The 16,038-nt window shown below is 39.8% G+C and overlaps 1 protein-coding gene across 6 annotated transcripts in view; it reads right to left on the bottom strand.

Annotated features, from left to right (window-relative positions):
- Positions 1-16,038, bottom strand: part of PPARGC1A (PPARG coactivator 1 alpha) — a 931,093-nt gene that overhangs the window by 27,839 nt on the left and 887,216 nt on the right. For all 6 annotated transcript variants that reach the window (XM_061583991.1, XM_061583992.1, XM_061583995.1 and 3 more), the window contains 2 exons: positions 15,847-15,892; positions 15,664-15,737 (listed from right to left, as the gene is read on the bottom strand). In XM_061583991.1, the coding sequence (XP_061439975.1) occupies positions 15,664-15,737; positions 15,847-15,892 (120 nt within the window). The remainder of the gene's footprint in view (positions 1-15,663; positions 15,738-15,846; positions 15,893-16,038) is intronic.

The raw sequence follows: 16,038 nt of genomic DNA on the forward strand, positions 1-16,038 counted from the left end.
GGAAGATACAAGCCCTGCAGATTGGAACAAATGTGGAATTGGAAAAAGATCTGGAGTTTATGGATATTAGAAATAAAATCTACTGTTTGGAACTTAACATTATCTCTGAAGAAATTAATGAAGATATTAGAGATAAAGTTATCAATGGCTTGGATAATCTTCTGGACTGGAATGACGTGATGGAGTTTGATATAGAGAAAATCTATGGAATTAACTGCAGCCATGTGACAATGGAAAAACTCTCAAGAGATGAGCCAGTGCATTTTGTAAAAAAGAAGAACAGAGATATGACTTTACAACAATATTTCAGCAACTTATTCAGAATTGATGGCAAGAAAATATTTGGGATAGAGGAAATTCCCATCAGACTCTTATTATATGACTATGGCTATGACAGCAAGATTATTATGGAATACTGATAATGGAAGATTGGCCACTGAAATTACTGGACTTAACAGGACTACTGAAGATGGAAGATGGAATTAATATGGATAATGGAATAATGGCTATTGAAATTATTGGACTTAACAGATTTGATGAGATGGATTAATCAATATGTTTATTTGGACTATGGTTATGACAATAAGATTATTATTTATTTATTTATTTATTTATTTATTTATTTAATTACATTTCTAGACCGCCCTATAGCAGAAAGCTCTCAGGGCGGTGTACAACAAATAAAATCACAATTAAAATATGAGCAAGTGTGAAAAATATAACATGATAAAAATCCGAAATAGAATTGCCATGAGTTTATAAATTAAAATCCATATTAGGTTTAAAATTAAATTTAAAATGTTTAAAAAGCCTGGGCGAAAAGGTAGGTTTTTACCTGGCGCCGAAAAGATAACAAAGAAGGCGCCAGGCGTATCTCGTCTGGGAGGGCATTCCATAGTTCGGGGGCCACCACCGAGAAGGCCCTAGATCTAGTTGTTGATCTCTGGGCCTCTTTATGAGTTGGGACCCGGAGAAGGGCCTTCGACGTCGAGCGTAGTGGACGGGTAGGTACATAGCGAGAGAGGCGTTCCACCAGGTATTGTGGTCCGATGCCGTTTAGGGCTTTATAGGTAAGAACCAACACTTTGAATCTGGCCCAGAAACATATCGGTAGCCAGTGCAGCTGCGCCAGGACAGGTGTTATATGGTCAAATTTCTTTGTCCCAGTGAGAACTCTGGCCGCAGCATTTTGCACTAGCTGAAGTTTCCGAACCGTCTTCACAGGTAGCCCCACGTAGAGTGCATTACAGTAGTCCAATCTAGAGGTTACCATAGCATGGATAACTGAGGCGAGATTCTCCCTGTCCAGATAGGGTCGTAGTTGGGCTACCAGCCGAAGCTGGTAGAATGCATTCCGTGCCACCGAGGCTACCTGAGCCTCAAGTGACAGGAGCGGATCTAATAAGACCCCCAAACTATTATTATTATTATTATTAACGAGATGGATTAATCGACATGTTTATTTGGAGAAAAATTGACAGATATATTTCTTAAAGAATTGAAACCTCTCTTTGACTTTTTGTGGAAAGAATAAAGTAATGGCTATGAGATTTGATGATTAATTAAGATAACTACTGGAGGAAATATTTTATAATATAATTTAAGAGACAGGATTGTTATATATTGTAGACCTATAACTGATCTGCGACAAATGGGAAGTCAACATTTTATTTTTTTGTTTAATCATTTTTGTTTTGTTTTTTGTCTTTGAATGTTTTATGATTTTGTTTTGTTTGTTTTATGGAAATTTGAATAAAAATTATTGTAAAAAAGAAAAAAAGTTTAGACTTGTGGTTCTCTGTCATGTCACACAGCAAGCCTCTTTGTGTGGGGCAGATGGGGGGACGACGAGAAATCAAGCATTCCACTGGGCACACCCGGGGCTCTTTCCTCTTTCCCCAGTCAAAGTATGTGAAGTGCTCTGACTAATCTAGAAGAACTCTAAACAGGCTTAAGCATTGTAATTATGTCAGTTACAGCATAAACAAACTCATTTCCATTTATTATTTTTATATTTGTTGATCCAAAATAGGGTCCTCAAAGTGGCTTATAAATTAAAACAATACTTACATCAACACTTACTATACTATACAAAAAAAACTTGCTACTATACAATAAAACAATTCAATAGAAAACAGCAATTCAAACACAGTATACAATAAAAACAATCCAATAAAAACAACATATCAAAATTATAGTAACTAAGAATTGTTACTGCTAACAACTGCTATCAGAAGCCAGGGACAGCTTGAGTAAATACATGTTTTTAACAGCTTGCAAGAGCTCAGTCTGCTCCCTCATAGATTTAACCTGTGCTGCATTCAGACGTGGAGTTTATTGCAGTAGTTTTACTTATTATAATGGTAGCGCTTCTGTCCTGATTTGTAACATTCTTTTCACACTGCAGTACCTGTTGCATTCTGGAACTGTGGCTTTTTGATCAACATACCGCCATGTTGCACTGAATTTCACTGACACCAGTGGGCATGCTGTGACACAATAATGAATGCCATTGGACATGTTGCTACTTCACCACCCTCTCCGCACGTGCACACTTCTGTACCCCTATGAAACAGGGCACAAAAATGGGCAGGAAGAACTGCATGCCGGTATAAAGCCCCAAATTTTGTCACTTTACTCCTGCGATTTTCTAGTTTAATGGGATTGCAAACAGATTTTTTAATGGAAGCAATTAACATGGAAATGAGTACTAAACTTCCACTATAGTTTTCCAGAAGTGGCTTTTACATTGCGTGAGAGATCAAATAAATTGGCAACATTATCAGGTATGGAAATGTCAGGAAAATGGAAATGTTGCTGTGTGAATGTAGCCCTAATAGACAGAATTTACCCAGACCAGAGTCTAATGTGCTAGCTCAGGGCTGAGATTTTGTGATCCATCAAGCTACATTCATCCCACAAGGTGCTTAACATGGCCTCCCAGCTGCTCAATAAATTTTCCAACTTTTGTAGTCTGGTGGTACTGCAAATGCAGGGGTGTCGTCAAACACCTGGAAGGCAATACGACATAGCTAGTGGCTTGTGTTCATTCATCATTGTACTGATAGTTATCACTGTACTGACAGTGGGCTGTGTTCACTATAGTGGGCCACAAGTTGCACAGGCCTGCTTTAGCTGGTGTTGTACACCAGCTCCCCTCTACAAGGAATGTCAATTCACTTTTAAAATTTATTCTAAAGCTCATATCCTTTGCAATGCAGGTTTAAACTGATGGCAATTTTTCTGTCAAAATGTAACATGACAGAGTGTACTTCAGCGTTAAGTACAAACATCTGATAATGCATTTCATTTGTGGATACATACCGGTGGGCTGGAGAGAAGCGTGTCTGCTGAACCTTCCTGAGGCATGCTGAGAGTATCAGCATTATTAAAAAAAATAGATTCTTTTACATCTTATGAGTTTGGAAATGGGATTATCAAGGGAAACATTATTTAAAGCCACTTAAGGCACTGAACACAAGATAATGGCCTGATTCTGTAAATGAATCAGCAGGGCTTCTGTGCGACACAAAACAGCAGAAGCTGGGAATGGATAATAAATTTAAATAGCCATCATATAATAAAGGACTACATGTCTGTTGAGCAGTCAGTTTAATCTTATTGTCAGTACAGCACAGGATAAATATAGACCTCTGGAAATATCTAATAATTTACTAGATGGCATTCCCTCAGGTCAAACTTTCCATCACCCACCCTTGCTCATATTGCTTCACCAGCTTGTGGACAGACAGCACAAACATCAGGAGTAGGGTTGGCCAAATGGCAATTCAGAGGGGTACTACAGGCTGGGGAGGGCACTTCAGACAGAGGGATTTGTATATGATGGGTCAATATATGTATTTTATTGTGAACATGTGAATGCTAACAATCTCAGACAAGTTTTGTGTACGACTGAAAAGTCAGTGACTGATGATAGCTGCCTAAAGTATGGCCCAAGAGTGGGGAAATCCCAGTTTATTTTATTCAAAAAAAGCACCTCGGGTTCCTCTCTTTCTTTTGGAAGGCAGAAGACAAGCTTTAGAGATAAATCAGGTAAATTAATAAATACTTTCCTGCCTGATAAGATTTTAGTATGGGACAAAGTTTGTATTCATATGCACATTGTTGTGAACTAGCATCTTCACAGTCAACGACTCTGTGAAATATCTTCCAACTTTGGGCAACAGGCAACGATGACGGTGTGAATCACCACAAAAGGAAGTGTCCGGCATCTTTTTCCAATATGAAACCAGGGGAGGAGGGGGCGGAAGCAGGTGTATACCCAAGTGAAAATCCTCAGGGTTAGAGCTTCTTTTTAGATGGCAGGCAAAAGTTTTAAAAGATAAACAAAGGACAATGTGGGGTCAGTGCTGAGTAGGCTTATAAGTCTGCTAAGTGTACACACACACACGAGGAAGCTTGTAGTTTTATGTCTATAAAGGAGGAAGAAAGCCACTGTCATTAGCACTGCACTTGTGTTGGGGAAGAGGAGGGCAGTGCAGTGGGTGCATTGGTCCACTGGCAAGTAACAGAAGGGTTCTGGAGCACAGGTTCTTGTTCCACTGAATCAGCCTCAGCACTAGAACTTCTTGCACTCAATGTGGAGGGACAAACTGTTGCAAGCTACAGGCGAGAAACTCACCATTAATGTAGCACACTGAAAGGACTGCCACTGCCTGAGCCTGCAAGCTAGTTCAGTGACAGACAGAACTGCTGATTATTTAAGCTGTGACCATGAAGAATATTTCTTCATGTATAACATGCTGTCAAGAATTCTCAAATGGCCCAGATATAGATGTTGTACATGTGAGCATTTGTCCCAAGTCACAATTGCCACTCATATTTTTCCACTGGGGGTTGTTCACGAAGCCATGATTTATTATAATATGTCACTTTTGTTCTAGGCAACCAAGTTTGCTCTCTTACTGTTAAAGGATGTGATTCAACAAGTTTCTTTCATGATACAGGAAAGAAAAAAGGACTTTGCTGTGGCTTCAGAAAATAAATAGTTCTGATGCTTTCACCGTCTTGGGAATGACTTCATGCTACAAGAGCATCTACCTTGAGCTTAAAGAATTCCTGTCTCATCTATATGACCAAGCTTCATCACCAAATGGTAATGCTGTCTGATATAGGATGTTCAGCACAGCATCATCTAATTTCTTGAGTGGAGCATGCTACCAGCACATGACACTCTACACCAGCAGAACAAAAGGGCAAACCATCAAAATGCTTTAATGAAATGCTCTCTGCTTCACAAGATGAATGCTCCTTTATCTCTTAGCCATGGTTTTGGTGTTTAAAACAGTGGTCTTCCATCTTTTTCAAACAACAGGACCCACCTTTTGCCCAAATATCCATTTGGGAACCCACCTTAATTTTAATAATAATAATAATAATAATAACAATAATAACAATAATAATAATAATAATATGTTGTTTTGTTGTTGTTGTTGTTGTTGTTATTTTATTTTTATTTATTTTTTCTATACCACCCTTCCTCACAGCATGATAAAATACAATCAGACACAAAACAGTAATTAAAACATCTAAAACTACATATCTAAAAACAAAACACAGCTGACAAAATACTAAACGTTTGGGGTTCAGATCATACTTACACCTATGTGGGGCTACCCTTGAGGTTGGTCTGGAAGCTGGTGCAAAATGCGGTGGCACAACTACTCACTGGAACAGGATATCGCCAACATGTTACCCTACTGGTGAAAGAATTGCACTGGCTGCCCATTAGCTACCAGGCCAAGTTCAAGGTGCTGTTTTTGGTTTATGAAGCCCTATACAGCTTGGAACCTGAAAGATCATTTTACCTCTAATATACCCAGTCGATCACTACTCTCTGCAGGCGATGGCCTCCTGCAGATACCATTTTATCAGGAGGTCCGTTCTGCACAACACAGGAAGTGGAACTTTTGTGTTGTGGTTCCAACACTTTGGAATTCCCTCTCTTTAAATATTAGACAGGCACCATCTCTGTTATCTTTTCAGTGCCCAATGAAGACCTTCTTTTTTCAACAAGCCTTTCTAGAAGAGACCCCAGTGTGCATCTGTTTTGGAACTGCTGTTCAGGATTTTTAAAAGATTTTTTAAAAGACGTTTTTAAGATATTTTATTTTTGAAATGGATGTTTTAAGATGTTTTTAGTGTTTTATTCTTTGTTTGCCACCCTGGGCTCCTTCTGGGAGGAAGGGCGGGAAAGAAGTTTAATAAATAATACCAAAAAAACCTGGAAAAACAAATGCATCTTCAGTTGCCTAAAAATTTCAATGTGGGAGACAAGTGCACTTGCCCAGAGAAGCAACTCGACAATTAAGACAACCACCACCACCAAGACGGATCAGTCTTGCATTATGGGCCAAACCTATCAAGGGAACCACAAGCAAGTTTTCCCCAGATGATCTCAAAGCACAGCATGGCAGGTATTGAGAGAGGCACTCCTTTCATAACTTCAGCTAAAGGTAATTCAGGATTTTATACACCAGTACCTTGAATTAGACCCAGTAGTTCACAGGCAGCCAATGCTGTGTTTCAAGGATTGGTGACATATGATTTCACCTTCCTGCCCCACTTAGCAGCCTGGCAGATGCATTCGTCAACAGTTACAGTGACAGGCACATCTTCAAGAGTAGCCCCATGTAGAACACATTGGTGGTGGTATTGCTGTTGCAGCTCATCTTTGTTTAGACTATGCCATCCAGTAGCAGGTCCCAACACACCAGTTGAAGACCAAGGATTTAGAGGGAGTGGGTGGGCTTCATTCTGTCAAGGTCCATATTTTTCAGGGGTAATCTGTTGGGGATGCATGCCAGTGGAGGGTGGAGTTATAGGTGATTGTAGGTGGAGCCATAGACAAAAGTGTTCTGGATTAATTAATCAAGAACAGGCCTATTTTTGGGACTGGACAGGGGGAGTGCAACCCTGTTATTCTTACTTGTTCTCTCGGCGGCTTTTGATACTATTGACCATACATAGTGATATGGGTATCAGAGGCACTGGTTTACAGTGGTTCCAATCCTACCTCCAGAGTCGTTTTCAGAGAATGGCATTGGATGACTGTTCTTTGGGCCCCTGGCAGTTGTGCTGTGGGGTGCCACGGGTTATCTTATTCCCAATGCAGTTTAACATCTATATGAAGGCCTTGGGAGTGGATATCAGGAGATTTGGGGCAAGGTGTCAGTGGTACACTGATGACACCCATCTTTGTTTCTCTGTAACATCTGAATCGGGAAGCCGTGCAAGCCCTGGACTGGTGTCTGGACTTGGTGGTGAGCTGGATGAGGGCCAATAAACTAAGTCTGAATCCTAGCAAGATGGAGGTGCTATGGGGTTGCTGGTTCCTGAGTTCAGATAACTGGTCAGTTGCCTGCTTTGGATGGGGTTGCACTCCCTCTGAAAGAGCAGGTCTGTAGTCTGGGGGTGCTCCTGGATCCATCTTTGTCACTAAAGGCCCAGGTGACCTCAGTGGCTGGAAGTGCCTTTTACCAGCTTTGGCTGTTAAGACAGCTGCGGCCTTTTCTGGACCGGGATAGCCTGACCGTTATTGCCCATGCACTGGTAACCTCCAGACTGGAGTATTGTAATGTGCTCTATGTGGGGCTGCCCTTGAGGTTGGTCGGGAGCTGGTGCAAAATGCTGCAGCACATGTTGTTAATACCTTGCCACAGTGAGCAGATGTGCCAACATGTCACCCAGCTGCTGAAAGAATTGCACTGGCTGCTCATTAGCTACTGGGCAAACATCAAGGTTTTGGTTTTGGTGTACAAAGCCCTATACAGCTTGGAACCAGGAGACCTCAAAGATTATCTTACCCCTTATATATCCAGTTGATCACTACACTCTGCAGGTGAGGGCCTCCTGCAGATACCATCCTATCAGGAAGTCTGTTCTGCACAACAAAGGAAGTGGACCTTTAGTATAATGGCACCTACACTTTGGAATCCCCTCCCCTTAAGCCAGAACTATCACTAGAAGCTAAAATGATGAAACTGAGGTTATCATACTTTGGACACATAATGAGAAGACATGATTCATTAGAAAAGATAATAATGCTGGGAAAAACGGGAGTGGAAAAAGAGAAAGGCCAAACAAGAGATGGATTGATTCCATAAAGGAAGCCACAGACCTGAACTTACAAGATCTGAACAGGGTGGTTCATGACAGATGCTCTTGGAGGTTGCTGATTCATAGGGTCGCCATACGTTGTAGTCTACTTGGAGGCACATAACAACAAAATATTAGACAGGTGGTATCTCTGTTAACTTTTTGGTGCCTACTGAAGGCCTTCCTCTTTCAACAAGCCTTTTAAGTGGAGACCTTATTCCGGTCTGCGTCTGTGCTGGAATTGTCTTTTAAGATGTTTTTAAAGCTTTTAAAAAAAGATGTTTTAAAAAATGTTTTAATATGTTTCTAAAGATATTTTGTTTTAATATATTTTAAAGTCTGTTATTATGATGTTTTAGTGTTTTTGTTTGCTGCCCTGGGCTCCTACTGGGAGGAAGGGTGGGATATAAATTTAACATATAAATAAATAAAGAACAAAGACTGACCTGCTTCAAATTTTACCTCAGATTAGAAATCCCAATCGTAACACTGGTCTACTCAAAAGAAAGAGGGGGCTATGGGGTTACTCTCAAGTAAGAACACTTAAAAAAATAGTACAACAGTTACTGTTCTGAAAAGCAAGTGGAAATAATTCCTTTCTGACTTTAGTATGTTACACAAACACACACACATTTATAGCAGCACCTACCAATCTGTTCTCAGACAGCTGGGGAGGGATTTATATAACCAGGAAACAGTTTGCTTGTTTTTAAAAAAAACTATTTATTTTGATCAAATAAAAAGATGCCCCTTCTAATTATTCTGAAACTACATAGATAGAGAGAAAAGCCAAGAAAAACAAAGATGAAACAAGCAGGAAGGAAGGAACTCCGATGGGATGGAAGAATAGAGTAGTTCAGGAGGAGTTGCAGGCCACCTAAAATGATGCTGTTACCTCATGTGGGCCCAGGGCCTCAAGTTCCCTACCTGTTCCTGTCATCACTTATGTGGTGATATTATGTATGTAATATATACAAGGCAATGCACTGTAGTTGCAAGCATGAAAGCATGAAAACTTGAGAAGATGTTTCTGCCATGCCTCTGCACTGATTGGTATACATGTCAAAACTGTGAGAACAATTAGAAAATGTTCCATAATAACTCCAAGAGACTGAAGATGTATCTGATGAGCATGACTTTGAATCAGATGTTCTAATTTTAAAACAGAGAAATTAAAACTAATTTTCTTTCAGGAAATATTTATTAAAACATAAGCTAAAACGCAAACTGTAAACAACTATATACATTGCAAGCATTGCATTTCCATTGTATTTATCCTCAGTGAAATTATCCTCATTGATACCTATGCTGACAGACAGTTTGAACAAGTTGAGTTTGCTTTGATTAGCTTTGTGTATACAAAATTTCTTTAATGCTGCCAAACAAGGAAAATACAATAATTCTTCTCATGGGGAAACCAACCAACAAACATGCAGCAGTCATCGTTCTTATTTACTTATTGCATTTGTACCCCACTCGTCAGCCAATAAGGCTTCCAGGGCAGCTTACACGAATCAATCAATACAAGACAGTTCTTAAATAAATAATTCTGAAATACCCATGCATTCACTCGCCAGGTACTTTATACAGGAGTAAAACATGGAGAATATCGAGTGACAATGGAGCACGCATACTGTATAGCAGACAGGTAGTATGAATATTGCCACTGACAGAAAAGGGGCGGGAGGTGAAGTTTTGCCCTAACAGTTATAATACCCCAATGGTGCATTGTCTGACTATTGCATAGTTTGCGTGGCACACTGTCTAATTGTAGCAAACTAAATGGAGAACATTTTGGTGTGTAACACACAGTTGAAAGACTAGGCATTGGGACTCTAAGAGCTATTTTTTTCTTAAGTGAAACCTGAAAAACAAGATTTATTCCCTGCATGCTTATACTGTCTATTTTACATCTTTCATGATGCTCCCATAAATTATTTCAATATGTTGTATATCTCTTCCAGTCATCCTGAAGCTGCTGAAGCCCAAACTGGGCAAGAGTGTGAAAGTTATTGTCTCGTATTCTTACACTGACAAAATTTGATTTTAGAACTGTTCCTTTCAATATGTCATACCTAAAAAAGCAGCAGAAGAACTTTAAACCAAGTTTTAGGAATTTATTATCTACAAAAATTATGGAAATTATGTAGTCCCTGGACAGTTGTCAGGAAATTCATTTCCTAAGCGGTTTTCCCCAGTGCGCCTAATGGCCTGTCTTGATAAAATATAGAATTAGACTTGCAATCCCTAGAACAAAATTCTAGGTTTTTAAAAAATATATATATAATGCGTTTAAGGATTCAGCTTTATCAACACCCATCCAGAATATATGACACTGGAGGCAGGAGCATTACATCATTTGTGTAGTAAAGTAACCAGCACCACTTGTGATGGAAAGGGAAAAAGAGAAGAAAAGAGGGAGACAGAGGAAAATCAAGAAAAGTTGCTATTTGATAATAGCTTGTGCTTCAATAGTGCAAGCAGGACCCACTCAGCAGTGGGATCAAGGCAAGCATTATTTAAACTGTCATCTTTGCTATTATTCAAAATAATTTTGGGTTTTATTCTTGAACTGAATTGGAACCCGAGACAACATTGTTTAATATCACTCCAAAGATACATTGAGGGCCAGGGCACACCATTCTTAGAATCAAGAAGAGCTGTGTGCAAATGCCTTGTCAAAGTTCTCCAACCTATCAGTGGGCAGCGAAGCTGAAGGGACCATTTCACTTGATTTCTTCAGGGGGAAGATACATTCTCCAATAGTTTCTTGGGGATGTGACCCATCCTGAAGTAATACAAGTCCACAAAAGGCTTTACTAATTTATTGTAGTGATGATGTAAAACTAGTCCTTAGGACGTGGTTTTTACAGTATTTATGGAATAATAAATGCATGGAGCTATCCATTGCAGGGATAGCCAATCGATAATCCATCAGTGTCTGGTTGCGCTCCCATTTTCCAGGCTGACTTGCTGACGAGTTTAGCGTGGCGAGGGAGTCTTTTATCAGGGTATATCTCCCCCACAACTACACTCTCCCACGCTCTCTAAAACTCTGCCCCTCCATTTCCCTTGGTGCTTAGAATTTCAAAATAGGTTTGCTCCACAGAATGGGGAGGTGCTGTTTAAAAAGTGGGAGGAGCTACACTGGTCATATAGAATGCGGGCCAGTCTACATGTTAACATTGTCAGTAGATAGCCACAGAAGACGGCATCCCTGTGGTGAGTAATCCCAAAGATATCCTCAATGTTTAAAACCCTTTATTACATGGAACTCAGTCAACATGCTGACCAAGCCATATGCTGTAATTATTTCTACGTTTATGGGGCTGGACAAGGACCATGCCTAACAGTGGCTATAACATATGCTTCAGCCCTTAGTCAGAATGATTCTCTGGTTTTCAATAAGTGACAGCAGTAAGTACCCTTTTTCTGTTCGCTTGCAGCTTCCCATCCTTTAACCAATTCTTCTAGTAACTTAGTCATTAAATATAGCCTAGTTCACACATGCATTACAATGAATGTGTAAACCAACTCTAGTGAAAAACATGGAAATTTCTGCCTCTGGTCTTTGATCTACAATACCTCCCATTTGCAAGCCACCACTTGATGCTGCAGGTATGAAATCCTATGGTGAAAAGTTGCACACATCTGATCACTGTATGCTACCCTATTATATGCGCATAATCCTCAGGATGCCATTAGCTTGCTACAGAATCTTCAGCATATATAGCACTATCCTCTGCAGGTTTGATCACAGGGGGAAATGGTTTTAGATGCACATGGAAGGCCACTGCTGGCTTCCAGGACAGGGCAGAGAAATCCTTGTTAAATAATGAACTGATAAGAAGCTCCAAAAGAAGTGAAATGAAAGGTAGAGAATGTATAGGATCTACTCTGTAGATTAAAAAGCACTTTCTAAATTAAATTGCCTGATCTATGCTACTTTAGGATTCCGTGCTAAGTGGGAAATTTTAAATTTATACACATACATATATATATATACTTAACAGCAACAATGGGCTTTTTTTCTTGAGCTGTGGTTTCAGTACAGCTCTTGGAGAATGTTTGCAAGATACAAAACTGTGATTTGTGCTTGAATATTTGTGGGACAGGCAGCGCCACACTGCAAAACTACAACTAAAGTTAGAAACACACTCACTGTTCTACTGGTTTCCAGGGCTAGTACTAGAGGGCGGCCAGGTCGGGCCCTGGCCAAGGGGCCCCTAAAGGGCCCCTCCTTAGGGTGGGTGGGTAGAAGTAGCTTCCGTGATCCATGGCACAGATTACAGGAGGGAGTTCTATAGCACCCCCCACTGCCACACAGACCCGCGATGGCTGCCTGCAACATGCTCTGCCTACCTCTCAAAGTAAATGCTGGTCACCAGGGCAGTGCCAGGCATGCCGGGGCCTGTCGCACTGCAGGTGCAAGTCTGCCATCAACCAAGATGGTGGCTGAGATTTCCCTAAGGGCCTGATGCCTCCGCTGCCATCTTGGTTGATGGCAGGGATGCGCGGCTCCGGTATGCCTGGTGCCACCCTGGCGACCAGCATTTACTGCAAGAGGTAGGTGGAGCATGTTGCAGGCGGCCGTCGCACTAGTCAAACCTTGCCCTTTTTTACTGGAAAACTTGGTGATAGCAGATTGAGTGTGATCAACAGATTAACCCATTCCCCTTCCAGGTGTGGCCAATGGAAACCCTTTGATCTGGCCACTAGTGTGTTTACAGTCTAGGAATGGACAGAGAAATCCAACTCTGTTCCATCTTCTTTCCAAATGTTTTCCAACAGTGGTCCATCCCAGTTCTGTTATAGGAAGTTTTAAAGGAAAAAAATCCTTTAAAACTCCACACAGAAAAGCAGATTTTTTTAATATGCAGGTACTACTTACAATGTGGTCAGACGGCTGCTTTCTTGGTTTCTTACTTAATAGCGTAAAGCTGCTAGAGCAGCTTCCAAGTGCAGCATCTGTGTCATGATGGGTAAAATGCTTTTTAAAATGCTGCAGGAAGCGGCCACAGAATGCTTGGTGTGTAATTGTATGTAGAAAGGGACATTGCATAGAAAAAATATGGCTGCAGTACATGAAGGCAGTCATCTTTTCATCATTCAATGTCCCTTTGTATGTACAAAAGTGATATGTGCTGCAGTAAGTGATTGAACCAGTGCTTTAGGTCTGTGAACTAAACTGCAGATCTGCATTCTGTTCCGAACACTGGTTCAAGAGGTGTACATCAGGGAGTTCGCTCTGAAATGGAGAGCAAACATAATCTTTCCCCGTTGCTAGCTATGACTATTGGCTACATATTTGTGGACTAAGTATTGCCATGCTACATATTGAAAAATGTGAGATAATTGGCTTTCTAAGTTTTTGGAACAGGTTTGTCAATTATACCAAAAGTTTTTTTATAAAGTCATACATCTTTAGCGACCAAAGCAAAGCAACTAATCAAAGTGTGTAAGTTACTCAGCTTTTGTTGTATGCTGAAAACATAACAGTGGAAAAGTATTTTTGTGATCTACTGCATAATTGTCAACGTATTTTTATATATTATATGGATTTCATTTGGTTTCAAATTACTTATGTTGTTCTAAGACGCCCTTGGACCTTAGACTGAAGGGCAGATAATAAATCTAATAAATAACAACTGATTACTCATGTCTATATCAGGGATGGAATCCTCTCCTTTTTCACGTTTCGTTTTTAAGTGTGGTCCCCTGGTGGTCATTAACGATCCAATTCCTTTTTCTTCCACTATCTTATCCTTTTTCCAATCTGCTCCAATAATTTTTAACCTGTTTTTCAATTCCTTTTCAAGTGCAAATTAGGCAGATAATTGCCCATCATCAAGTTAGCGTCCCCCCCCGCTTTCTGTCTGTTAGTTTCCTAAGATATTCATTGAAACCCCCTTACCCCACTATTAAATGAGGCTTGCTATTAGCTATGTAATGTAATTAATGCTCACTCTATCGATGATTTCAAAGCAGATTAAAAACCGAATTGGAGGGGAAAAAACAAATAGAAAAACAGGTGTGGAAAGTTGCAACTTCCAAACCCCCTCTGCAAACATAGAGAATATCAGAAATAATGGATAATCTGATGGCGAATCCAATTACTGCAGAAATGGAGCCCATCGGCTAGTCTATATTACAGTATTCTGCAATGTTTATGCAAAAAAGGCATTTTGATGCCATGTTTTGACATGGATTTGGCTATTAAAATAAAATATTATTAACTGGTTAAATTTTAACATCAATCTATATTCCTAACATCTTCTGCATTACAGAACAATAATCCGTAAACAGCCAGTGACACAACTGTCAGAGTTCAAGAATTAAGAGCAGATGGCTCAGAGGAAAACAAAGCATTTAGGCTGAAATCCTAGGCACATTTACCTGGTAGTAAATCCCACTGAGATCAGTGATATTTTCTTCCAATGAAACATGGATTAGGCAGCTAACTACCTAATGGTTAGACCTTGGCAAAAAGAATATATAAATATAATGCAACCAAGGACTACATAAAAACACTACAAGCGTTTGAAGCCTAGAAGGATCAATAAGAGGTTAAGAATCTACAATGAAAGAACAAGGCAGCAGAAAATAATAAGACCAGATTTCATTGTTAGTGCATTTTTTAAAAGTTGTGGAGCAGCCTTAGGTCGAGAGAGGACAAGAGGCAGGTAGCAATAGTATGGCTTTTAGACAAGAGAGTCAAGGTCTACATTCTAACATTCAAGACATTCTAAAAACTTATGCTTTCTTAAGTTAGAGAAGAACAAGAGAATTGATTACTCCATTACCGCTCTGTGCTTCTACAGACTTCATCAAGAGAAGGTCACCGTCTGCAATGTAATACTAAGCTAGGTGGTCTCTTTGCTGTTATCTTGCAAAGGTTGTTTGACAAAGTTTCCTCTTCAAAATTTACACAGGAATCAACCCAATTTTATAACAGTGATCAAATGATATGAATCTTCTGTTGTACAGTACATTAGCCAGTTCACATATGCATTTGCAACCCTTGAACACTCAGTTCTGAATTACTTGCAAGCAACTAAATGTGGGACATAACTCCACTGGAAAGCATTGTGCTCAAGGTCATATCAAAGCTCTACCTGCGGTGCCAGTGGCTGATTATTCATGCATACATGCAAGTCATCAATTGATGCTACAGTCATCAAGAAATGAACATGCTTGTATGAACCAGCCCTTTCAAGCTGGCGTAAGTGGGACAAAGGGAAATGTACCAAAAATAGATATTTAGCAATATACAAATCGAGGGACTGGGAATTTATTCCAGATAAATTATTCCATTCCTTTTTCCTCCCCCGACGTTATGCTATGTAACACTGCAATCATAATTTTAAAGCAAATCTCACTTTAACGAAACTGTGCACGGGGGAAATGGTTAAAACCACATTAAAATTAATATCTTAAGAATCTACAGTAACATATCACTATGCACTTCATAATGTCAAGCTAGCAATAAAAAACACCACAGAAAACATCTATATCTATATACATATCTGACATTGCACTTCTCACCTGCAGTTCCAGAGAGTTCCACACTTAAAGTTTGTTCAATAGTCTTGTTCTCAAATGGGGAACCCTTGGGATCACTGGAAGACAGGGCACATTTATAAAAACAAGCTGAAATGGAGTTGCTGTAGCCAAAATGTATTTAAAACCCCTTCCCTGTTGTAAATATTTACAGTTCTTGATACTTACTTTGGTGACTCAGGCGTCAAAGGAAGTGATAAATTCATTGGTTTGGCTGAAAAAGGGAGGGCAAAAAAGAAGAAAACCAATTGTAAAATGTCGTGAAAGGACTAGAGAATATTGTGCATAAATCACTGCTGTTTTGAATTAGGCTGGAAATAGACACAATAGAAAATGCTATGATAGAAAATGCATAGCTGT

Source organism: Rhineura floridana, chromosome 9 (assembly GCF_030035675.1).
Source record: "Rhineura floridana isolate rRhiFlo1 chromosome 9, rRhiFlo1.hap2, whole genome shotgun sequence".
Taxonomy (NCBI): domain Eukaryota; kingdom Metazoa; phylum Chordata; class Lepidosauria; order Squamata; family Rhineuridae; genus Rhineura; species Rhineura floridana.